The sequence below is a fragment of the Pieris brassicae genome, chromosome 7 (genome assembly GCF_905147105.1).
Source record: "Pieris brassicae chromosome 7, ilPieBrab1.1, whole genome shotgun sequence".
Taxonomy (NCBI): Eukaryota; Metazoa; Arthropoda; class Insecta; order Lepidoptera; family Pieridae; genus Pieris; species Pieris brassicae.
The window spans coordinates 1,359,362-1,378,431 of NC_059671.1; the positions used below are offsets into that span (position 1 = coordinate 1,359,362).

General features: G+C 31.6%; 1 protein-coding gene across 1 annotated transcript in view; it reads left to right on the forward strand.

Moving 5' to 3' along the window:
* Window positions 1-19,070, forward strand: part of LOC123712112 — a 64,901-nt gene that overhangs the window by 37,664 nt on the left and 8,167 nt on the right. Inside the window, exons 2-4 of the mRNA XM_045665067.1 lie at window positions 1,561-1,923; window positions 9,512-9,629; window positions 16,588-16,757. Coding sequence (XP_045521023.1) covers window positions 1,561-1,923; window positions 9,512-9,629; window positions 16,588-16,757 — 651 coding nt within the window. The remainder of the gene's footprint in view (window positions 1-1,560; window positions 1,924-9,511; window positions 9,630-16,587; window positions 16,758-19,070) is intronic.

Sequence of the window (19,070 nt, forward strand, 5' to 3'; positions counted from 1 at the left end):
CCCTTGGAAACAGTGCGTAAATCCATAAATTCGTGGCCAAACAGAATAAAGGCTAATATAAAGCCAAAGGTGGCCTTTTAGAATAAAAATATATGTTTTTTTTTTATTTTTTGCTGAGACTTCAATCAATATGTGGGTATAAATTTAAATAATATTACATTACATGATTAAAAAATATGAATCTTAATTTGTAACAGAACTTATGCTGGACTAGGTATATATATCCCTTAATTTTCAACCAACCCATTTTAAATAGCGATAATTATTCTGTATTAATTTTTATGACGATTGTTTGTCGGGTCAGTTAGGCAATATACTCATATATTATATAGGTTTTATATACCATATATACGGGTGCCAGTATTAAAGTAAAACTTAAAACAAAAAATAGCCTGTATTACAATTATTCCAATATTTCCCCGCAATCACTTATATTTTTTCTGCCATTATAACAGATTCATATAATTAATTGCTGAAATTCCCATAGTTATCACTATATCTACGGATTTGCAAGTTGATTTTTCAATGTGAGCCAATAATAATTGCTCGAATGGTTTTTCAACTTTGACGTTACAAACACAGACGACTTGTCTATAAAAATCATCAAAGAAAATATGTGAAGAATAAATGCTATCTACACAGGATTATTATATTAATAAAGGCGATAGTACTTATTTCACTTTAATTTACCTCTCGATAAATCTTACATAAAATGTAACATCAGTGACTCAAAATTAAACGAAGAATGTTACAAGGGCCTTTTTTTTCAAAATCGCTTCCCGCTCAGCGCGGGCTGTCTTGGCGAGCGTAGCTTGCCCGAAATTGATCTTTTTCCGCGACTAGCGCAACGGCGTCACCTGCGACATTCGGACCTCGGTTTGAACGTCGCGGGGGTGGTAAATGGCCTGAAGGGCAGGATGGAAGCTCACTGGAGTGAGCGAAGTACTAAGTAAAGGTAAAAGCGGTAAAGGCGGTATTTAAAAAAAATACCGTCACATTTCCGGTTACGCGTCACGGATTCGAAGCCATTAATAACAAAATTATATAATAACGATAACAATGATAGCAATCATTCTATTAAAATTGATGAAATTCTGTAATAATCTTAGTAGTCATAAGGTAAAATGAAATAATTGTATTATTTGTATTCATGTCTATGATAATAAAAGCCTGTTGTTAAACTTTATCTAATTTAACTTTATTTAACCAATATCTGTAAAATTGCATATAGTAGATCATTTTTCGAAAAATAAGGTCATAAAGACGTTTCTCTTCTTATTTTTTTTTTACACACAAAGTAAAAACTTTATTTTATATGGGCAATTTTGTGCGCGATGACTTTTTTGGTCTAAGTCGTGACGTTTTCCTCACGATGTTTTTCTTCACCATACGAATGAAATCTTTATTTGTGCACTCCGGGGTTCGAATTTTTAAACTCGGGCATGAGAGTTTAAAGCGTACGGCGGTCCACCCGCCGCCACTAGTTATGTATAACATATTGACTGATATGATAAACTATGACATCTGCTTAGATTAATTGTTAAATATTTCTTGTTTCAGGAATGCACGCCGTGAAAATAGTGAAAGTAGTTGTGCCGGAAATAATTCAGTATGGTGTTGAGGACGCGGTGGTACTAGACTGTGACTACACATATGGTAACGACACAGCGGGCCTCATGGTGAAGTGGTTCTTCAAGAACAAAGCGAGGCCCGTATACCAATGGATTGCCTCGCAAAAGCCCCAAGATATGGGCATATTACGTGGCCGTGTGGACCTAACATATAAAGCCTCCAATGACCCATTAAAAATGCACAGAGCACTACGAATAGTGAAGCCAAATACAGATATTTCGGGAGATTATACCTGCGTAGTCTCCACATTTATGGAGGAAGATTCGAAAACAAAACAAATGATTGTCTTTGGTGAGTTTTTATTGATCATAACAGTTTATTGTCAGTCTAGTGATTTATGTAAGTCTATTTGACCTTTGTCGTTATTACGGCTGTAAATCATAAAGTTTATAGTATATTCTAGAAAAAATACTTTTAGGTTATAGGTTGCCTGTGTCATAAATTAGGCGTACCAGGAATGACTAATCTAACAAGATTCTTAAGCTATAATAATAATAATGGAATATATATATATATTTTCCATTTTTTTTTCAAGGACCTCTTATTGAGTATAGGCCTCCTCCAACTGGCTCCATCTCTCTCTGTTTTGAGCATTTTTCTCCCAATCCTCTCCACCAACTTTCTTAAGCTCGTCAGCCAACCCTGCAAGAGGGCGACCACGTTTTCTTTTTCCAGGTGGCCCTTTCCACTTTGTTACCCTCTTTGTCCATCTGTTAATGTTCATTCGAGCGGTATCACCCGCCCATTTCCACTTAAGTTTTTTGCAATGGGATAGTGCATCAATAACCTTCGTTTTGTTTCTAATTTGTGTACTTCTGATCTGGTCCTTCAGTTTTAAATTTAATACACGGCGTTCCATTGCTCGTTGACAAGTTGTTATTTTTCTATTTGTGTTCGAGTCGAATATCCATGATTGGCTACCGTAAGAAATACATGGCAATATACACGTGTCTAAGACTTTCTTTTTTAAGCTATATAGACTTTCTATTTAAATGTAGGACAAAATATGATCGCGAGTCACAGTTTCTATTACCACCATTCATACTTTAACCTTTTGAGATTAGATTATTACAAAATTCATCAAATTGACGGTTAAAAATAAAAATAATGTTTAATATTAAAGTTTTCTATTTACGCAGCTTGTTTTTATACAAATGTTATCCTGCTACCATTGCGCAGGACTATCACTGCAACTATCTCTCAATGCAAAACGATTGTTTCGTCGAGACTTGAACTCTGGAGTCTTGTGTTAATACGTAGCAAATAATCGTAACTAAGTTACAGAGCTGTAGAATTCTAGTTTTCTGTTCTGGTTAGAATTGATGTGTATTTCAATTTTGTGGGAAGTCCATTTATATAGCCACGCTTTATAGGTTATAAAATCACACTATAACCAAAGGAACTCTAGTGACTCTGCACAGATTTATAACTATACATAATATACACGTAGATCTCTCTCAGTCTGAAAGCAACCTTCTATCTCAACAGGATTAGAATTGTGATTAAATCCAGTCTTGATATTATCTCGATTTAAAGATTTCAAAGTTTCAAGTAATTCTCTAATCAAGCTGACTAAAGCTAATCCTTATTCTGCTTAGCTTGGGTCCTTAACTAGATTTCGTTTATGATATTTAATTATATAAAATAAACAAAAATTAACAAGAAATCCTCGTAAATTTTTAAATCATTTCATGGTTTTTTTTTTTAAATTATTATTATCATTACTATGTAGGTTAAGAATATTGTAAAACTGTATATTTGTGTTTTGGAAATGAATATACTAAAAAAATATATATCATCCTATCGCTAATGAGAGATGTATTTCGTATAATTCTTTCTTAAAATTAAAATATTGAGAAGTTGACTCTTATATGAATAGAACATCTCAAACTGCTATCAGTGCTTAGCAGATACACAGAAATAATATGTCTCAATTTAAATACATATTCGTGATATTATTGAACAAGACACGTTTGTTTCTCTTCAACTTTTGGCATACAAGAGATATTTTTATAGTTAATCGTATTCTACGAAATTTGTTCCTAGTCACATATTAAAAAACAGAGATTACTAATAATTATTTGAAATAATATATAATTTAGAGTATAAATACATTTTAGTATTAAGTCTCTGTGCGCGGTCCTGTAGAAGACAATACTGATGTAATAAAAGAAACAGGTTTCAAGGCTTGATTACGTTTAAAAAATAACGATGTTAATAAAGATAACCACAATATGTCAAGTTAAAGTTAAGGAAAGCTTACTGAAGTTTTAAACCATGCAAACTCGTGTGTTGGAAACTTAATTCATTTAACTAATGGAGCGGAACGCGGATCTCATATGCAACCACAGTGTAATCCACATTTAGTAAAAATTATGACAAGATTAATTACGTTTGCGGTTTAGTTGGTGCCTAGACTATTATTTTCCTATTGATGCAGAGCTTTTTTGTACTCAATATATGACCATAACTAAATATTAACTTGAAAAAAGAGCCCCCAAAATTAGCTTGACTACGGTTGGTATGAAATCCGTTAGAACCCTTATTTATTAAGGCCTGAAATGTTTCTCAGTTAACTATCGTGGTTACCTAATTTTCTGATAATATTTACTCCCATGTGTCTAATATTGATGTCATACATTTGATCTTTGAACCGACCTTAATAAAATGGAAGGACCAAATTATCATTTTAATTAATGTTGTAACAATTTGGCTCTGGAATAAAAATATTTCTGCAAAAGTGTTTTGAAACATTGAATACATAAATTTTCTACTGTTTGTTGTTCCATCTGTGGTTAGGTTTCGAGAATTAATATGCATGAGCAAAGTTAAATGTATGGTAAAAATATTAACCCAAAATAGGACTAGAGTGTTGAGACTTGCATTTCGTACGAATTACACTTTAAATGGATTTGAACTGTTGACGTAGGTTTTCGATAGAAGTCCAGCAGAAAGACCAAATTTTCAAACGGTGAATCATTTTGAGCGCTTTTAATTATTTCACTATTCGACGATATACACAAAGCATAGGAAACTAGTGCTGTACGACGTCTGATACTGCGTGTTCGTTTGAGATTAGGAAAATACAGGAATATATGACATTGCACAAATACATAGTAATTACAAATGAGCAAGAAAAACGTATAAAAACAAGAAACAAAACAGCAAAATGACAAACTCAAACTAAAAATAATTGATTTTCCTGACTATGGTGATAGGAAAAATATAGATTTTATCACGAACCACACACTTTTCTACACGTACTATGATATTGATACAGTTGATACTACATTACCTACCTAATATTAGTTTAATATTTTTTTATTATTTCAATATATGATATTGAAATGGAAAAATATCTTGAATGATTTGTAATCTGTGAAAGTTCATTCAATGCATAGCTTTAATATTTTTTTAATATAATTGTTTACAAAGTTGATTTTATATCGGTATTTTTTATATACAGTAACATCCTCCTTCCGGAATTCATGTTAAGTTTATTTTAATTATAAAATCTTTTCATAAATATTAAGTACAGTTTACGGTTAACATAACATTAATTAATCAAGTGTAGTAATAGATAATGTATTTATTTTCGAACCAATTCGACTTGGGGTACTTCAAGAAAAGAGCTTCCCAATTCTTAAAAAGCTGGCAACGCATTTGCGTTTGCCTCCTATTACATAAAGAAAAAGAAAAGTCAATTAAAATATATTTTAAATTTGTAAAAACTTCACGATCACCATTTCATTTCATTCATACTTCGATTCTAACACCATGTTTCTGGTTTGAGATAAGCCATATTAGTTTACCTTTTAAATAAATTCAGAATAGATTGACTGTAGATATGCTGTTGACCAATAAAAACGGAACACGCCACTGTTTCATCTTTTGTTTCACATTCCTTGGTTATGGTAATCCTAGTTTTGTCTAGAAATACATTTAATCCATATTCAAGTCATCAAAACAAAATAGTTTTGTGATGCAAAACATTAAATTGTTTCATTTAAATTAAATCAATAAAAGTTGACTAAAATAATATGTTCTATAGTTTTGCAGAGGTCGAATTTCATATTTCGTCCATACCTCGTAAAACGTCCCTTTTCATTGCGTATACCTATAACCTACCGTACTTCGGTATAAGCTATAAGCTTGGGTAAAATTTTAGTATATTTATTAATAGCCAGCGCTAGAACTCTTAAACGTATAAGCTTAAGAATCTCTGTGTTAAATATGTTTAATACATATGTTTAAAATATTAATTAATAATTAAGTTGCTTATCATCTGTTCCTGTATAAGTGTAACTCGTTAATCAGTTCGATGTCGCCGTGATATTTTTCTTTACAAACAATTGTTTATTGCGCTCATAGAAAGTAAAATCTCACATCAGACAGTCATCAAAGTCGTTAAGAAGATATTCTCTAACTCTATGATATGGTGTGACAATAGTTACTTTACGTTTAATTCATTATCAAAATACCTGTAAAAAAAATTGTTACTCACTCACTCTGAAAGCGTATGTTTACATTTGCCTAAATAATTTCATAGATTGGCGTTCTTTCGACAATAATGAAATATTTGTTTTAATAACATGATCGTTCCGCGAAGCAACATGGCTAGGAGCAAGATCTAATTGACTAAAGATCTTTTAAAGTAAAGTGTTTGTAACTTAGGCCACAGCCTTATGTTTTTGTAAACCTAAGCAAGTTTTATACGAACCAGCATCTGGTATCCGAATCTTTTTTATATCTATACTTGTATGGGCTCACGGAAGGAAACGGCGAATGCCATATGTGGTTAATAGTCGGGACAAAATTGTTAAAATGTTTTCACACAATGAAATGGGAATAAAGGCTTTATTTATTTTCGTAAATTCGGCCTTTCATATGAAGATTTTCTCGCATTCATACACATACAATTTACGCTCGAATAGATACAGTGATAATACAATAATATTTTATATTATCTTTGGCTTACGTGTGTGCCTTACCTTCTTCTGGTGCCACTTTATTGGTAAACGTTAGCTGTTATCAACTTGAATTTCCGGGTATCTTGTGTGCATGCAGCATGCGAGGAAGATGTGATGCGAGTCTACTCCCGAACGTTCCGCAACCACTACTTCCTTGCGTTGTGCAAGCGTTACACACATATAAATGTAACTTCAAATACTAAAAGATTATTACAATGTTTATCTTACTGGAGCATGACCGAGTGGGCATTGTGGTTTAAGCGTGTGACTATGGACCCTGGAAAATCTACAGTTAAAATAACAGACTTATAAAATCAATAATAGACACGATTTAAAGCTTTAAATTTTATTATTTACCAAGAAATAAAGAATTGTGTATGTAGTATGACAGAATCAACATGAATAAGGAGTATTGTCTAAGTTAAACATTAGAATGAAGATGCATAATTTAAGCTTTCACAAGGTTGTTCTATTTTAAATTCTGGTGAACGAAAAAAAAACATTGTTTGCAGTGCACAAAGAATTTAGTTACGTCAATAATTGTTTTTAATAATATATTTAGGTGGTTTAATAATAATGATAATGATTGTTTGCGTTTGAAATAATAGAAACCCTTTTTTTAGAAAGTAAATAGAAAACTGTATATTTAAGTTTTTCGTCAAATAATATATGATAGTATAAAACAAGCGTTTCTCTATTCTTTTGAAGTTCTACTTCTTTCGGCGCGTAAGGAAAAAAATGAGAGTAAATTTTTACCAAAAAAACCGACACTACACACCGTCACAAGAAACCGACACCCTGAATTTAGTCTACATTTTAAAATTAAAATGTCAATTTTTTAAATTATGTAGAAATATTTTTTGTGTGATATTTAAATAAACTTTATTTAACGAGATTAAGATAGAAAAAAGGTTTTTCTATTGTTCGTGTCTTTTCTTCTACAAAAATAGAATAAGGTATAACTTCTAACGCGTGTATATAAAGCACACAGACATGTTTTCGAGACCTTTCTCAGTACCGAAGACCATTGTAAATAAATAATAACTTAATATTAATACTTTTGTCCAGCTCAATGTTAAATGTTCTAATTACTAGTTTTCGTGAAAATTTAACTCACATATCAAATTCAAAAGGTATAATTATTTATATATCATCAATGAAATCGCTTGATTTAAGAATCTTATAAAGGTATGGAAGCAAATATGGGAGCTACATATAATAAATTGAATGTATTTTAACTTAACAGTTCCCGTATTCAAAACCCTTAGGACAACATAACAGTGATTTGTAGGAAAGTTTGATCATATTTTGTTTTCGTAAACAATAAGACGATAAAGCTCCTTCAAAATCAGGCCACCCCAATAAATCTGCCCTTACCATGCATAATATCGTCTATGTGTAATGTGTGCATTTTTCCACAAAACTTCGTGACAGTTTGAAAATTTACGACGCCATTTTTGTGGCAAGTTATATTATCGAAGTTGAAATGTTCTGAATATAAGCATCTAGATAGAAAATACTTTTATTGTGCACAAATGTGATTTTTAAATAATATAATTCATTATATATATATACCTACCTTTTCGCCAGAGTTGTAGCATAAATCGTCGATAAATAGTTATATATAATTATTGGTTTAAATGCTTCAGTATCGGAATAATTCCCTTGATATTAAAATATCCCTTCCGCTAGAAATTGTACGGAGAACTCCATTAAAGTGTGTATACTACGGCACTTGGTATAATTGTGAGAGAGGTTCAAAGAACTATCTCGAGAGAGTTCAGAAAACGCCAAGTATAGCTTTATGTCTAATTTGCACGATCTTTTGCCTATTATGAATCGACGGCTTGTGAATTCTTTGCATATTTCTGTATCAAGTATACTATATAAAAGCATAAAAAAAACCTAGAAAGATGATTTTTCGTCTCATTATAATTTTTTCTGATTGCTTAATAAACTTCACTTGTTATAAATAAATAGGTCGCCTGTAATTTTATTTTGAATGGTGCTATGTTCTCTTGTATTGATAGTGTGTAATCTATGATAAAATACTTGTTTCCTTATGAGACATGTCTTTCATCTTAGAATAAATTCCATTTCATCAGGCATTTAAGTATTTCGGATTTTTTTATTTTTAATAACGAATCCTGGAGCCTGAACCTTTATTGTTTTGTCTTAATCTTGCTGTGGTAGCCATTAACATTCTATACTTAATAAAATAAAAGCAAATAAACTCCAACAGGGACGTAGGAATATAACTTTTAACGGTCGTTTAAAAAATACATTAAATTTAAAGCGAAATTAAGCCAAACAAGTACAATTAAAACCGAAAGCAGCAAGAAAAGTTGGAAACAAACGCTAATTCGGCTTAAAAGTTAAAATAAAAATGTGCCAGTCAGTTTGGCTTAAGGAAATTGTTTCAGCTATAAAAATAATGTTTAAAAATTCGTACATATTAACACCTTTATACAATTTGTCGTATTAGTGAATCCTAATTTAATATTATAAATGCGAAAATATCTGGTTTATTATATAGGATGTAAAGTTTTGTATTAAATAGGTGTAAATAAGGCCATAAAATTCTACTCAACTTTTCTTTAATTAAATAACTATTATAGTATTATAAGAAACTAATACTAAACTATAATGATTACCGACTCAAATAATTAAGGTACTAACCAAGAAAAAGAGACAAAGATATCTGTATGTCGCTTTCTTACTTACACTTCATCCAAATTGTATTAGTTAAGACGAAATTAAGGAACACAGATATTTAAAATTGTTAAAAGAAACACTGAAAGAAGTTGTTCATTAACTAAATAAAAGATAATATTTATGTAATCATTTTATTTATTACTTTTATTCGTAAGAATATTTTTCCTCTAACTTTGGTACTTTTATGTTTTCAGCGCCGGAGACGAACTTCCGGCTGGTGCAGAATAAGACTGACGATGACACAGTGAACGTCATCTGTGCGGCGGATGGGGCCTTCCCCGCCCCTAACCTCACTCTTGCCACACCTGAGCGGTAATTGAGACCTTTCTTTATCACTTGCACGACTCTAATAATAATAAGCAGCGATGATATCACACATTAGAACATACTTATATAACAATAAGCGCCCCAATATTTCGTTAAGACAAGAACATTGTTTCTATGAGGACTGCAATTGAAGCGCTTTTGCGCTGTTAAAACATCTAACTATAACCTGCTTATAATATCAATTAGCATAATAACTTTCCATTAGTGTGCTGATAATGCAAGGTGAACGTGAATCCATACGTTAAGCTATTACATATGGTCAAGGATAATCTGATTACAGGTATTGTGAAGCGATTAGCCAGTGATTAAAACTCTAAGAGGCTTGTACTAAACGATTACTATATTATAAAACGATTTTATGAGAAATAATCAATTATTTATTTATTCTCCTACACTATAGACTATATATAACAAAAAAACAATTATACTACGGATATAGCCAAACACGGAATACATAATATATAGAAAAAGGGTCAAACATTTACAAATGGACAAAGTCAATAAATATTATTAAAACTGACTAAGTACCTAATTCGGTTGTGTTGTGTGATGATGTGAAAGTGAGGGTGTGTATGTGGAGTATGCTTATGATAAATGTGAGCCGCTAAGGATATTTTTAATACTTGTTTAGAACTCATTCTAATAATTTTCGTGAGATATCCCCCTACAACCTCATTAAACTAAACATGTTAATAATATAGATTAATATTTATAATTCATTAATTTTATTTCGAACTAGGTATATAACATATAGGTTAAAATAACCCCGTTCTTACATGAAATCGTGACATGCTTAGAAAACTGGTCTAAGGCAAAGCTAAGATAGGAGATTACCGTAATAGTTGGATTGTCTCACCCCTTTAGCAAAAAGATATTGCATTAATGTTAGCCGCAGTGCGCAATGCGGTACAAAAACATAATATTTTATATATTCATTGCAATTTGTGTAAGGTAGAATATATTTATGTGTCATTGGGATAACTTTTGACATACAATATATTTTTTTTCTGTGGAAATAGGACCATGAAATTTAATTTCTCAAGTGTTATTCTAATAAATAATTTGAACACTTCTGGGTAGTGCCAAGTAGGATGCAATTATATACTGGATATCCCAGGTTGTGTTGAAAATCAAACATAAAAGTATTTATTAACATGTATTAAATGTATATCATCCAATGAATATAATATCTAAAAAGATGTGATGTAAACAAAAACATATTACATACACCACCTATAACGAAATGTGTTTATTTTTCGCTGCCTCAAATTGGTAAAGCTTTTAAATTTCTTATCTAATCACCCTGAAACTTTGACCGAACCCATAAGACTGTAGACCTCTTGGCATACACAGTAGTGGCCTGAAGTAGCAGACTATATACAGTTAAAATATATAATACTTAGATATTATAAAATAAATAAACAACAACAACAGGTGGCATTTTAGGTCCACCATTTTAGGTCTGGTCTTCAGATTTCTGTATCTGTTTCATGATAATTTTGCAATGTAATGAATAGGTGATAATCTTATATATCTGATGAGATTTGCACGCTGAAGACTAGGCCAACACTGCTCGGTTCCACTTAGATATTAGTCGTATACCTAGTCTGATATTCAGCGTATTCCAATAAACGTGCGTCGCCGAGGACTTCATTATCCTAATTAAAATAGCATGGCCAACTAATCTCATGTACCTTGAATCCGATATACACATTCCATCCTGTGGTATGCTTTGCTCTTGCCATAATTTCAATATTATGTCCATGTAAATCCTGTAACGTACCAGATAACGGTATAATAAGTTTGTAGGTCAGCAAGCTTACCATGTAAGCAGCAATTTCGTATCAAATACTATTAACTAACTTAAGAGAGACATGATCTCTTTCATGTCTTTAAAGAAAAATTATCGAGGAAATATTAATTACTTACAAACAATTTGTACAACGATAAATAAAATTACGGACGTCTATTACACTTGACTCTTGCGTTAGCAAAAAAAAAATATTGTTAATTAAAAAAGGTAAAACAAAAATTTTGATAATTTAAATTATATGGATAAAAGTTTCCCTTTGTTCGTTCAGCACAGCTTTCGATCGTTTTAATCTAAACTACATCGTGGAATATTACAAGCCTTAAAACTTTATATTCAAGAGTGAAACTTACAGACTTTTAAAACTACTTGAAATAGAAAATCAATTTCCCCTTGGAAAGTTTTTATTTTTTCATTAAACAAAAGAACATTCTAAATCGTCTGTACCATAAATAAGTCTGTGTTATTTTTAATTTAATGGATCTAAATAGAAAACGTAGCAACTTTTAAATTGATATCTTAAATTTTCAACTTGTTTGTTTAATACTTTGACAATGAAAAAAATAAAATACCACTTAAAACTCTGCTACTATTATACAAAGCACTAGCCGAATCCATTATAACATATGGACTTACAAGCTATGAGAGAACATGCAAAACTTATCTAAATCAAATATTTGCAATACAAATACGTATTTTAAAAACAATTGCTCCTATAAAATTAAAATCACAATATAAAGCGGACTACAGAAAGCTATTTGCATTTTTCAAAATTATACCTATACACGAGAAAGTACAACTAGGATTATTAAATGAAAACTACTTTACAGAAAATTACCTCAAAACAATTAAAACTCACTATCACTACTCAACACGTAGAAAATTAAAAAACGAATTTCTATTACCCAAATACAATAATTTATATGGGAAAAAAACATTAGATTACATTATTCCAAATTTAATAAACTCGATACCAGCTACACTTCTTACGAATATAACAAGAAACAATATTAAATTTAAATTAAAAAAAATACTACATAAGTCAAACAATTATAAATTATGCATAACATAAATTATGCCATATACGTCATTAAAATATATATATTCGAATATAGAAACTCATCCTCCTGTATGTGAATGAGAATTCTCGACAAGAACAGGCTTCTTGCATCGGCTATCTATGGCGCGTCAGTGTTTAGATTGGTGTATGACGTTTTACGTGCAATTTTAAATCGTTTGAATGGTTTGATTGTTATAAATTTACAGTTTATATGTCACTGGCCTTAGTATATATATATATGTGTGTTAATGATTTAATTATGTTCGACGTCCTGGTGGATAGAAAAACTTTGCACAGTTTGTGTTTCCACCACATCAACTACCTTTATATTAAGAACACTTATACAACAATAAATAAATAAATAAATAAATAAATGAAAATAATGATTTGTTTTATATTTTTATACTGACCGGTAAGAAATCACCACGAGTTTCCAATTGCGATCGTTTAAATTTGGAATTTTATTGCCATTCCAAATGGAATGCCCCAATTTGGCTTTTAAAGCTTATAACTATTTGCATATAAATAATTTGACAGTCCATTTAGCCCGATCGCGTTTATTGGTGTGGAAAACAAACACCTGTGTTGGATTTGAAGGTTTAAATTTAGTTCACTGGCGTCACGGGCTTTGAGAATTAGGGCATATCATTATGAATTCTAGTGGATGTATTTGCTTTACTTTATATTTAATATCAAAATTTACAGAGTTAGCCTTAAACAGTCTTTAACAGCTTTATTTTCAGAAATCGCATATTTCACAAGTTTGTGAAGTAATTTAACTATTTGTGTTGCTAGATAATAGAATTCTGTTCTCTATGGGTATGGAACCGAATATGAATATGTTAGCACTTTTTATGTTATTAAATAAATTAAATGTATAATGCTTTAAAAAACAGTTTTTAAATTGCTTAACATATTGTATTCGATAATGTGTTGTGTTCAACTGATATGCTGTAAACGGAACAACATAAGGTTTTCGTTGAAGTACCCGCTGCAAATGTCTACACGTAGTAATAGGAGCTTATGTAAATAGCAAATTATCGTACTTATGTATTATTTGAAAAAAATATGTTTTGTTAAGAATAATCTTATAGATTGAGTTTACAACATTAGCGAAGTTATAATATTGTTAAATCAATTGTTCCCATGAGGATAAATCCAATTAACGATAACTTTGTCAAGTAACATAGGCTCCCAAGGGTTAAATGTTTCAAACCACTCTATTGTGAATTTTATATAGGTTAGTTTTAAAGATACATTGCTAACATCTGCCTAAATTCTTGCTTAAATTTTATTGCTTGTGGCGGCGTCCATGCGTCGGGTTGTCTCACTCCCTAAAATATGGCGACGGGCTGATGGCTGACCATGCGTCATACTCGTGGACGGGTGCTACCTGTGGTGACTGGTCGGACTTGAATTCGTGTATGCGGTGGTGTTATTTATTTCGACAATGTATTTGCGTGTTGTTCCCACGGGAATGTAAGTGTGTGCTCCTATTTTACCCCTTATGCCTCCTGCTGACAGAGGACAAATCTTTGTTTTTTAATTTATTTTATTATTATTAATTAACTATTAATTACTTAAGATGATGATGTTAAGATGATGAGATGTCATGTGGAGCATGGTGTAATAGTTGCAGCTCCTTACAAACATTGTGTCAAACAATAAACGTGGCGATTAAAAAATTAAAATTAAAAGAGTGGCTAGATTTTATTGCTAGTTATTATTATTAGTATTCTCATCGATTTTACGCCCTTGATTTGAGAACTGTCAGTAAATGTGAAATTAGAAGCATTTAATATGTATTTCTTTTTGTCGTTCATAAGTGTACATAGTGTTACCTATATGAATAATTGATATATATATAATAATTGCATCGAAAAGACGAAAAATTTAAATGCCGCAATATTTTATAAATCAGTAGTTTATAATTACAATATATAATAACATCTAGTGTTTCCTTTTTTAAAATGGGGGTTGTAATTTTAATAAATATACAGTCAGTTAGTGATTAATGTTGGAACAAAAGTACGTAATTAAAATAATTCTTTTCAGTTGCGTCGGCTTCGTAGCATTCATACAAAAAGTTTTTGTAAAGAATATAATGTGATTCTATGCGTCAAAGAGCCTGCTTAATTCTTTTGAAATACGTATGAGGCTGTTATACTGTGAACATTAATTACACATTTTCTTGTAGGTACGCTTTGTCAAGGATCGTTTTATTAGACTCAGTCCTTTACGTCTTTAGAGCCAAGAGCCGTTTAGTTAGATTAAGTATTTTTTTTTTGTAGAACGTTGCTACTTAGCGTAAAGTTGACACTTGAGACTTACGTATACCAAAAACATATTTGATTTGGCATACAGAAAATATGCTCAGCTCTAAACCTTGTCTCAAACCATAAAAACATAAAAAAAATCTCAGGTTTCATATTTTTTTATGAATCATTCTCACAAACCAAGTACCGGCTCTATTTCTTGGCTTGTTCTTAATAGAAATATAAAAATCAATAGGCATTCTTGCACACGTCAACAAGCCTCCTTATTCATAAAAAAAACAGGCACCGTTATGTCTCTTTTCAGCACAACCTAAACAAAATTTGATAGAAAGAAACAGAATACTTCTTTAGATCTTTAAAAGATTGCAATTAAATGTGGCATGATTTTACATTAAAATTTAGGGTAAGATTATAAAGAACTAGCCGTGTACCTGGCAAGGTATAGGTGATTAAAACTAAGAGCCTATGTCACCTGGGAGGCTGCCAGCGCCTTCCAAATTACTTTATTAAATGTCATTTTCATAACCCGTTTGATATATGAAAGTTTCCCCATTATGTCGGCAATAAATTTTTAAAACGGACTGCGTAATAATTACGGTTTGGATTTAAACTCGTGTTTAGAATTATAAATTTTGTCCCCGTCAAATTAATATTCAATTGTACAATGGTACGTTTCATATCGATAAAAGTCTTATTTTTAATATTGTTATATAGTTATCTAACAATTTATTCGTGTCCATTGACGCTAGATTTTGATAATAAAATAAAACAATTTTTAATGGTTGTATACTTTATAAAAATACTGATATTTATTTAAAACTTCATCATTAATACTAAGCAGTGTGATCGTTATTTTTTTTATTATTGCTAATATAAATGAGCTGTGTTGGTCTAATGGCTTTTTTATGTAATAGGAGGCCAACGGGCAGGAAGCTCAACAGATGTTAAGTGATTTATTTATTCCACATCATCATTCTATCTTAACAGCTACAAGTAATTCGATAGAACGACAAAATATTACCCACATCGATTATTCTTCATAAAAAAAACATTTAAAAAATATATTTATATGCCTAAATCTTATACACAACAATATAGCAAGCAACTCAGAGTACAAACAAATAGGTCAACTTTAATAGAAATTTTGTTAATTATTTGTTTTGCTCGCGTGAGTGGCGCTTTGCTAACCAAGTTGGAATGTGAGTGCGGTACATCCAAAAGTTTAGACGGACGCCTCAGGTTTCTACTTGGTACCCTTAGACCCAGTCTCTCCATTATATCCAGATTATGAACCCGACCTGTAAGTATCCTAAATAAATACACGGACACAGCTAGCTCACTTCTGAGACGTAGCTGGTCGTAACCCACCATACCCAGAACAAACAGGGTCTCGGGTACATAAGCGGATATGACGGATAGACACACATACACTCCATACAGTCTCTTGTAGAGGCAACGAGTAAATTTATGTTGTACTTGCTCTAACATAAGACTGTATTTAGCCTCCTACTGATATTCGTGAAGCCACAAGCTATTCAAATTATTCAAATTCAGCTATACAAATCGAAAATATACTAAGAAATCGCTCTGAAAGTAGAAATTTCAGCAGTTAAATCATATGTATCCCGAAGTTCTTGTTAAGTCGAAAACTCTTTAACTCGATTTTTTTTGCATTTCCCTTGATATGCGATTTACATTCCAGTATATTTATATTTCGATTAAGACACTCTAAAAAGGGTATTTTGTACGTCAAGAAATATCTATCCATCAAATATAATATTGTTATATGTTTTTCAGGCACTTAGATGGCGTATCACATCACCTAAAGCTAGTCAATGGGCGGTACTCCGCTGTGGCGACAGTGACGCTACTCGACGCTGACCTGCCTTCCGCGGCTGAGTTCATATGCACACTTAGGATACCGCAAGCCAAGTACGCAGTGCGGAAAGAGGCTATTTACTATCCAGGTAAGGTCATTAATACCGTACAAGCTTATTTAACGTAGAATATGGTATGTTAGGAGCAATGACCACTGTAACCAATTTAGGGATATCACATTTGCCAAACAATAATTTAAAAATTGTTACTGTGGGTATATTTTATTATTTTATTTTAAGAACTGCACTATAGGGTAACTTTTTTTGTAATTCAAATTGCATATTTGAATTATTGACAAAATAAATTAATTTTACGATTTATTTTCATCAATAAAACATTCTAAACATAACAAAAGATTTCTGTTTTAAAGAGAACTGAACGTCGTTAACACTATGAATCTATTTTGACAGATGTCAAATCTATTAAATTAGCCCTAATATAAATATTGAACTAGAATTGAAAAGGGAACCGCCTTCATAGCTGATTAGTTAAAACACAGGTATGGAGGTTCTGGGTTTATTTTATAATTGTTTTGTCTGCATAAGCACATATTGGTCCCCTTCCTACATTAAAAACAAACGCAGAAGTATGACTTTCCTTTTACAAATTAGAATCAAAATGATATATTGACGAAAACATACCTTAACAATTATCATGAAATAACTCAATACCATCTTACTCCACAAAATGTTCACCGTATTTATTCCAATTAAATCCAAACATAGATTCGCATTTTGTATTATTAATGAAGACACAAAATGCACAGCGATTTTTATTTTCAATTACAAGTTTCAAAACAAAAACAACATAATCGTAAATTAAAAACAAATTACATAGATAAACAAATCCCACCATTACATTTAACTGCCAAACAATTGTAACCGCAATAAAAACACAATTGCGAGTTTTTCATGAAAATGAAAATTTAAAGTCTCAGGATATCGTCGTCGGCACCACAAAGATGTTTATTTAAAACGAGCAATTTAAGCGCTTTAAAGCTCACAAGCACCAGCCCCGGCGTTTCACTAGTATTTCGGGGTTTCACTACTTTTAGACGGCATACTTGGAATTGTGAGTTTCGCTCTCAGTACTTAGACATGTATTTATTTCATGTATGCTTAAAGACCAAAAATCTACTGGAGAAACCGAGTATATGAATCCGTTGGATCTACTATAGCATGGGATAGGTACCATATTTCCTTTTGCACATTATCCGATATTTCCATAAAGTTAGTTTAGATTGAACTTATTAGTACGGCAAATTACATCACCTCTCAGCTTTTTATGACAGCTTACACAGTGACAGATAAATTTTTAACGTTTTCTGAAGTTTTATTTTATCTTAACTGACCTCAAAATTCAATTCATTATTACATACAATTTGACACACAGGCAGATGATATTCTTGTATACTTTTAAAAATTGGAGATAAATTGCTTAATTTAAATCAAGAGTATGTTATTAATAAATAATGAAACTCATTGTGTAACAATATCTTGAATAATCTTAATTATGAACAGAGAACGTTTTGTTACGTTTACACGTGAAAACGAGCAATTTAAGCGCTTTATAGGTCATTAAAACGGAAGAAAGAAACGTGTCTCAAGGTAGGCATGAAAATAACAATTTCGGATATAAATTGTGGTAACGCTTTAAGCTTTTTATCAGCGGCAAGTTTGGCCAGCTATCTAAACGGGGAGGATGGCACATTTCCTGCAGTCCTCGCGAATAATTTTATGCTTCGTTTAAGCTATTGTTGGAAAAATTCTCTTATAGAAATGGAGGAAAACCTGCTTTTATTAATTAATGTATTAATTAACAGAGGGATCTGTTGACATGTTTTATTTGTTGTGATTTCGTATTGTTTATGGTTTGAATGTATTTAGGTTAGATTATAAACGCGTACATGCAAGGTAATATATATGTCACAGATTTGAGTCTATAAATATTACTATTGTCGTTCGACATTTAGTTTTTTTTTTAATTAAGTCAGTGTGGCGATACATCCGGCGTAGGCGCCGATCAGAGAGCAACTGAACTCAACGATGGAACTAACGCACTACCATCAAATTGAGTTTGACACATTGACAATTTATGACCTGTGAGCTGTATATGCGTCTATAGCGTGATGTTACCATTCTAATAAAACAATTGACATCGTGTTTTATAAGAATGCCTTTTTTAAAAGTTGTTGAGCAGTGTTGGCTTAGTGGCTTCAGCGTGTGACTCTCATCCCTGACGTCGTAGGTTCGATCGCCGGCTGTGCACCAATAGATTTTATTTCCATGTGCGCATTTAACATAAGCTCGAACGGTGAAGGAAATCATCAAGATTAAACTGGCTTGCGTAGACCCAAAACGTCGGCGGCGTGCGTCAGGCAATGATCACCTACTTACCTATTC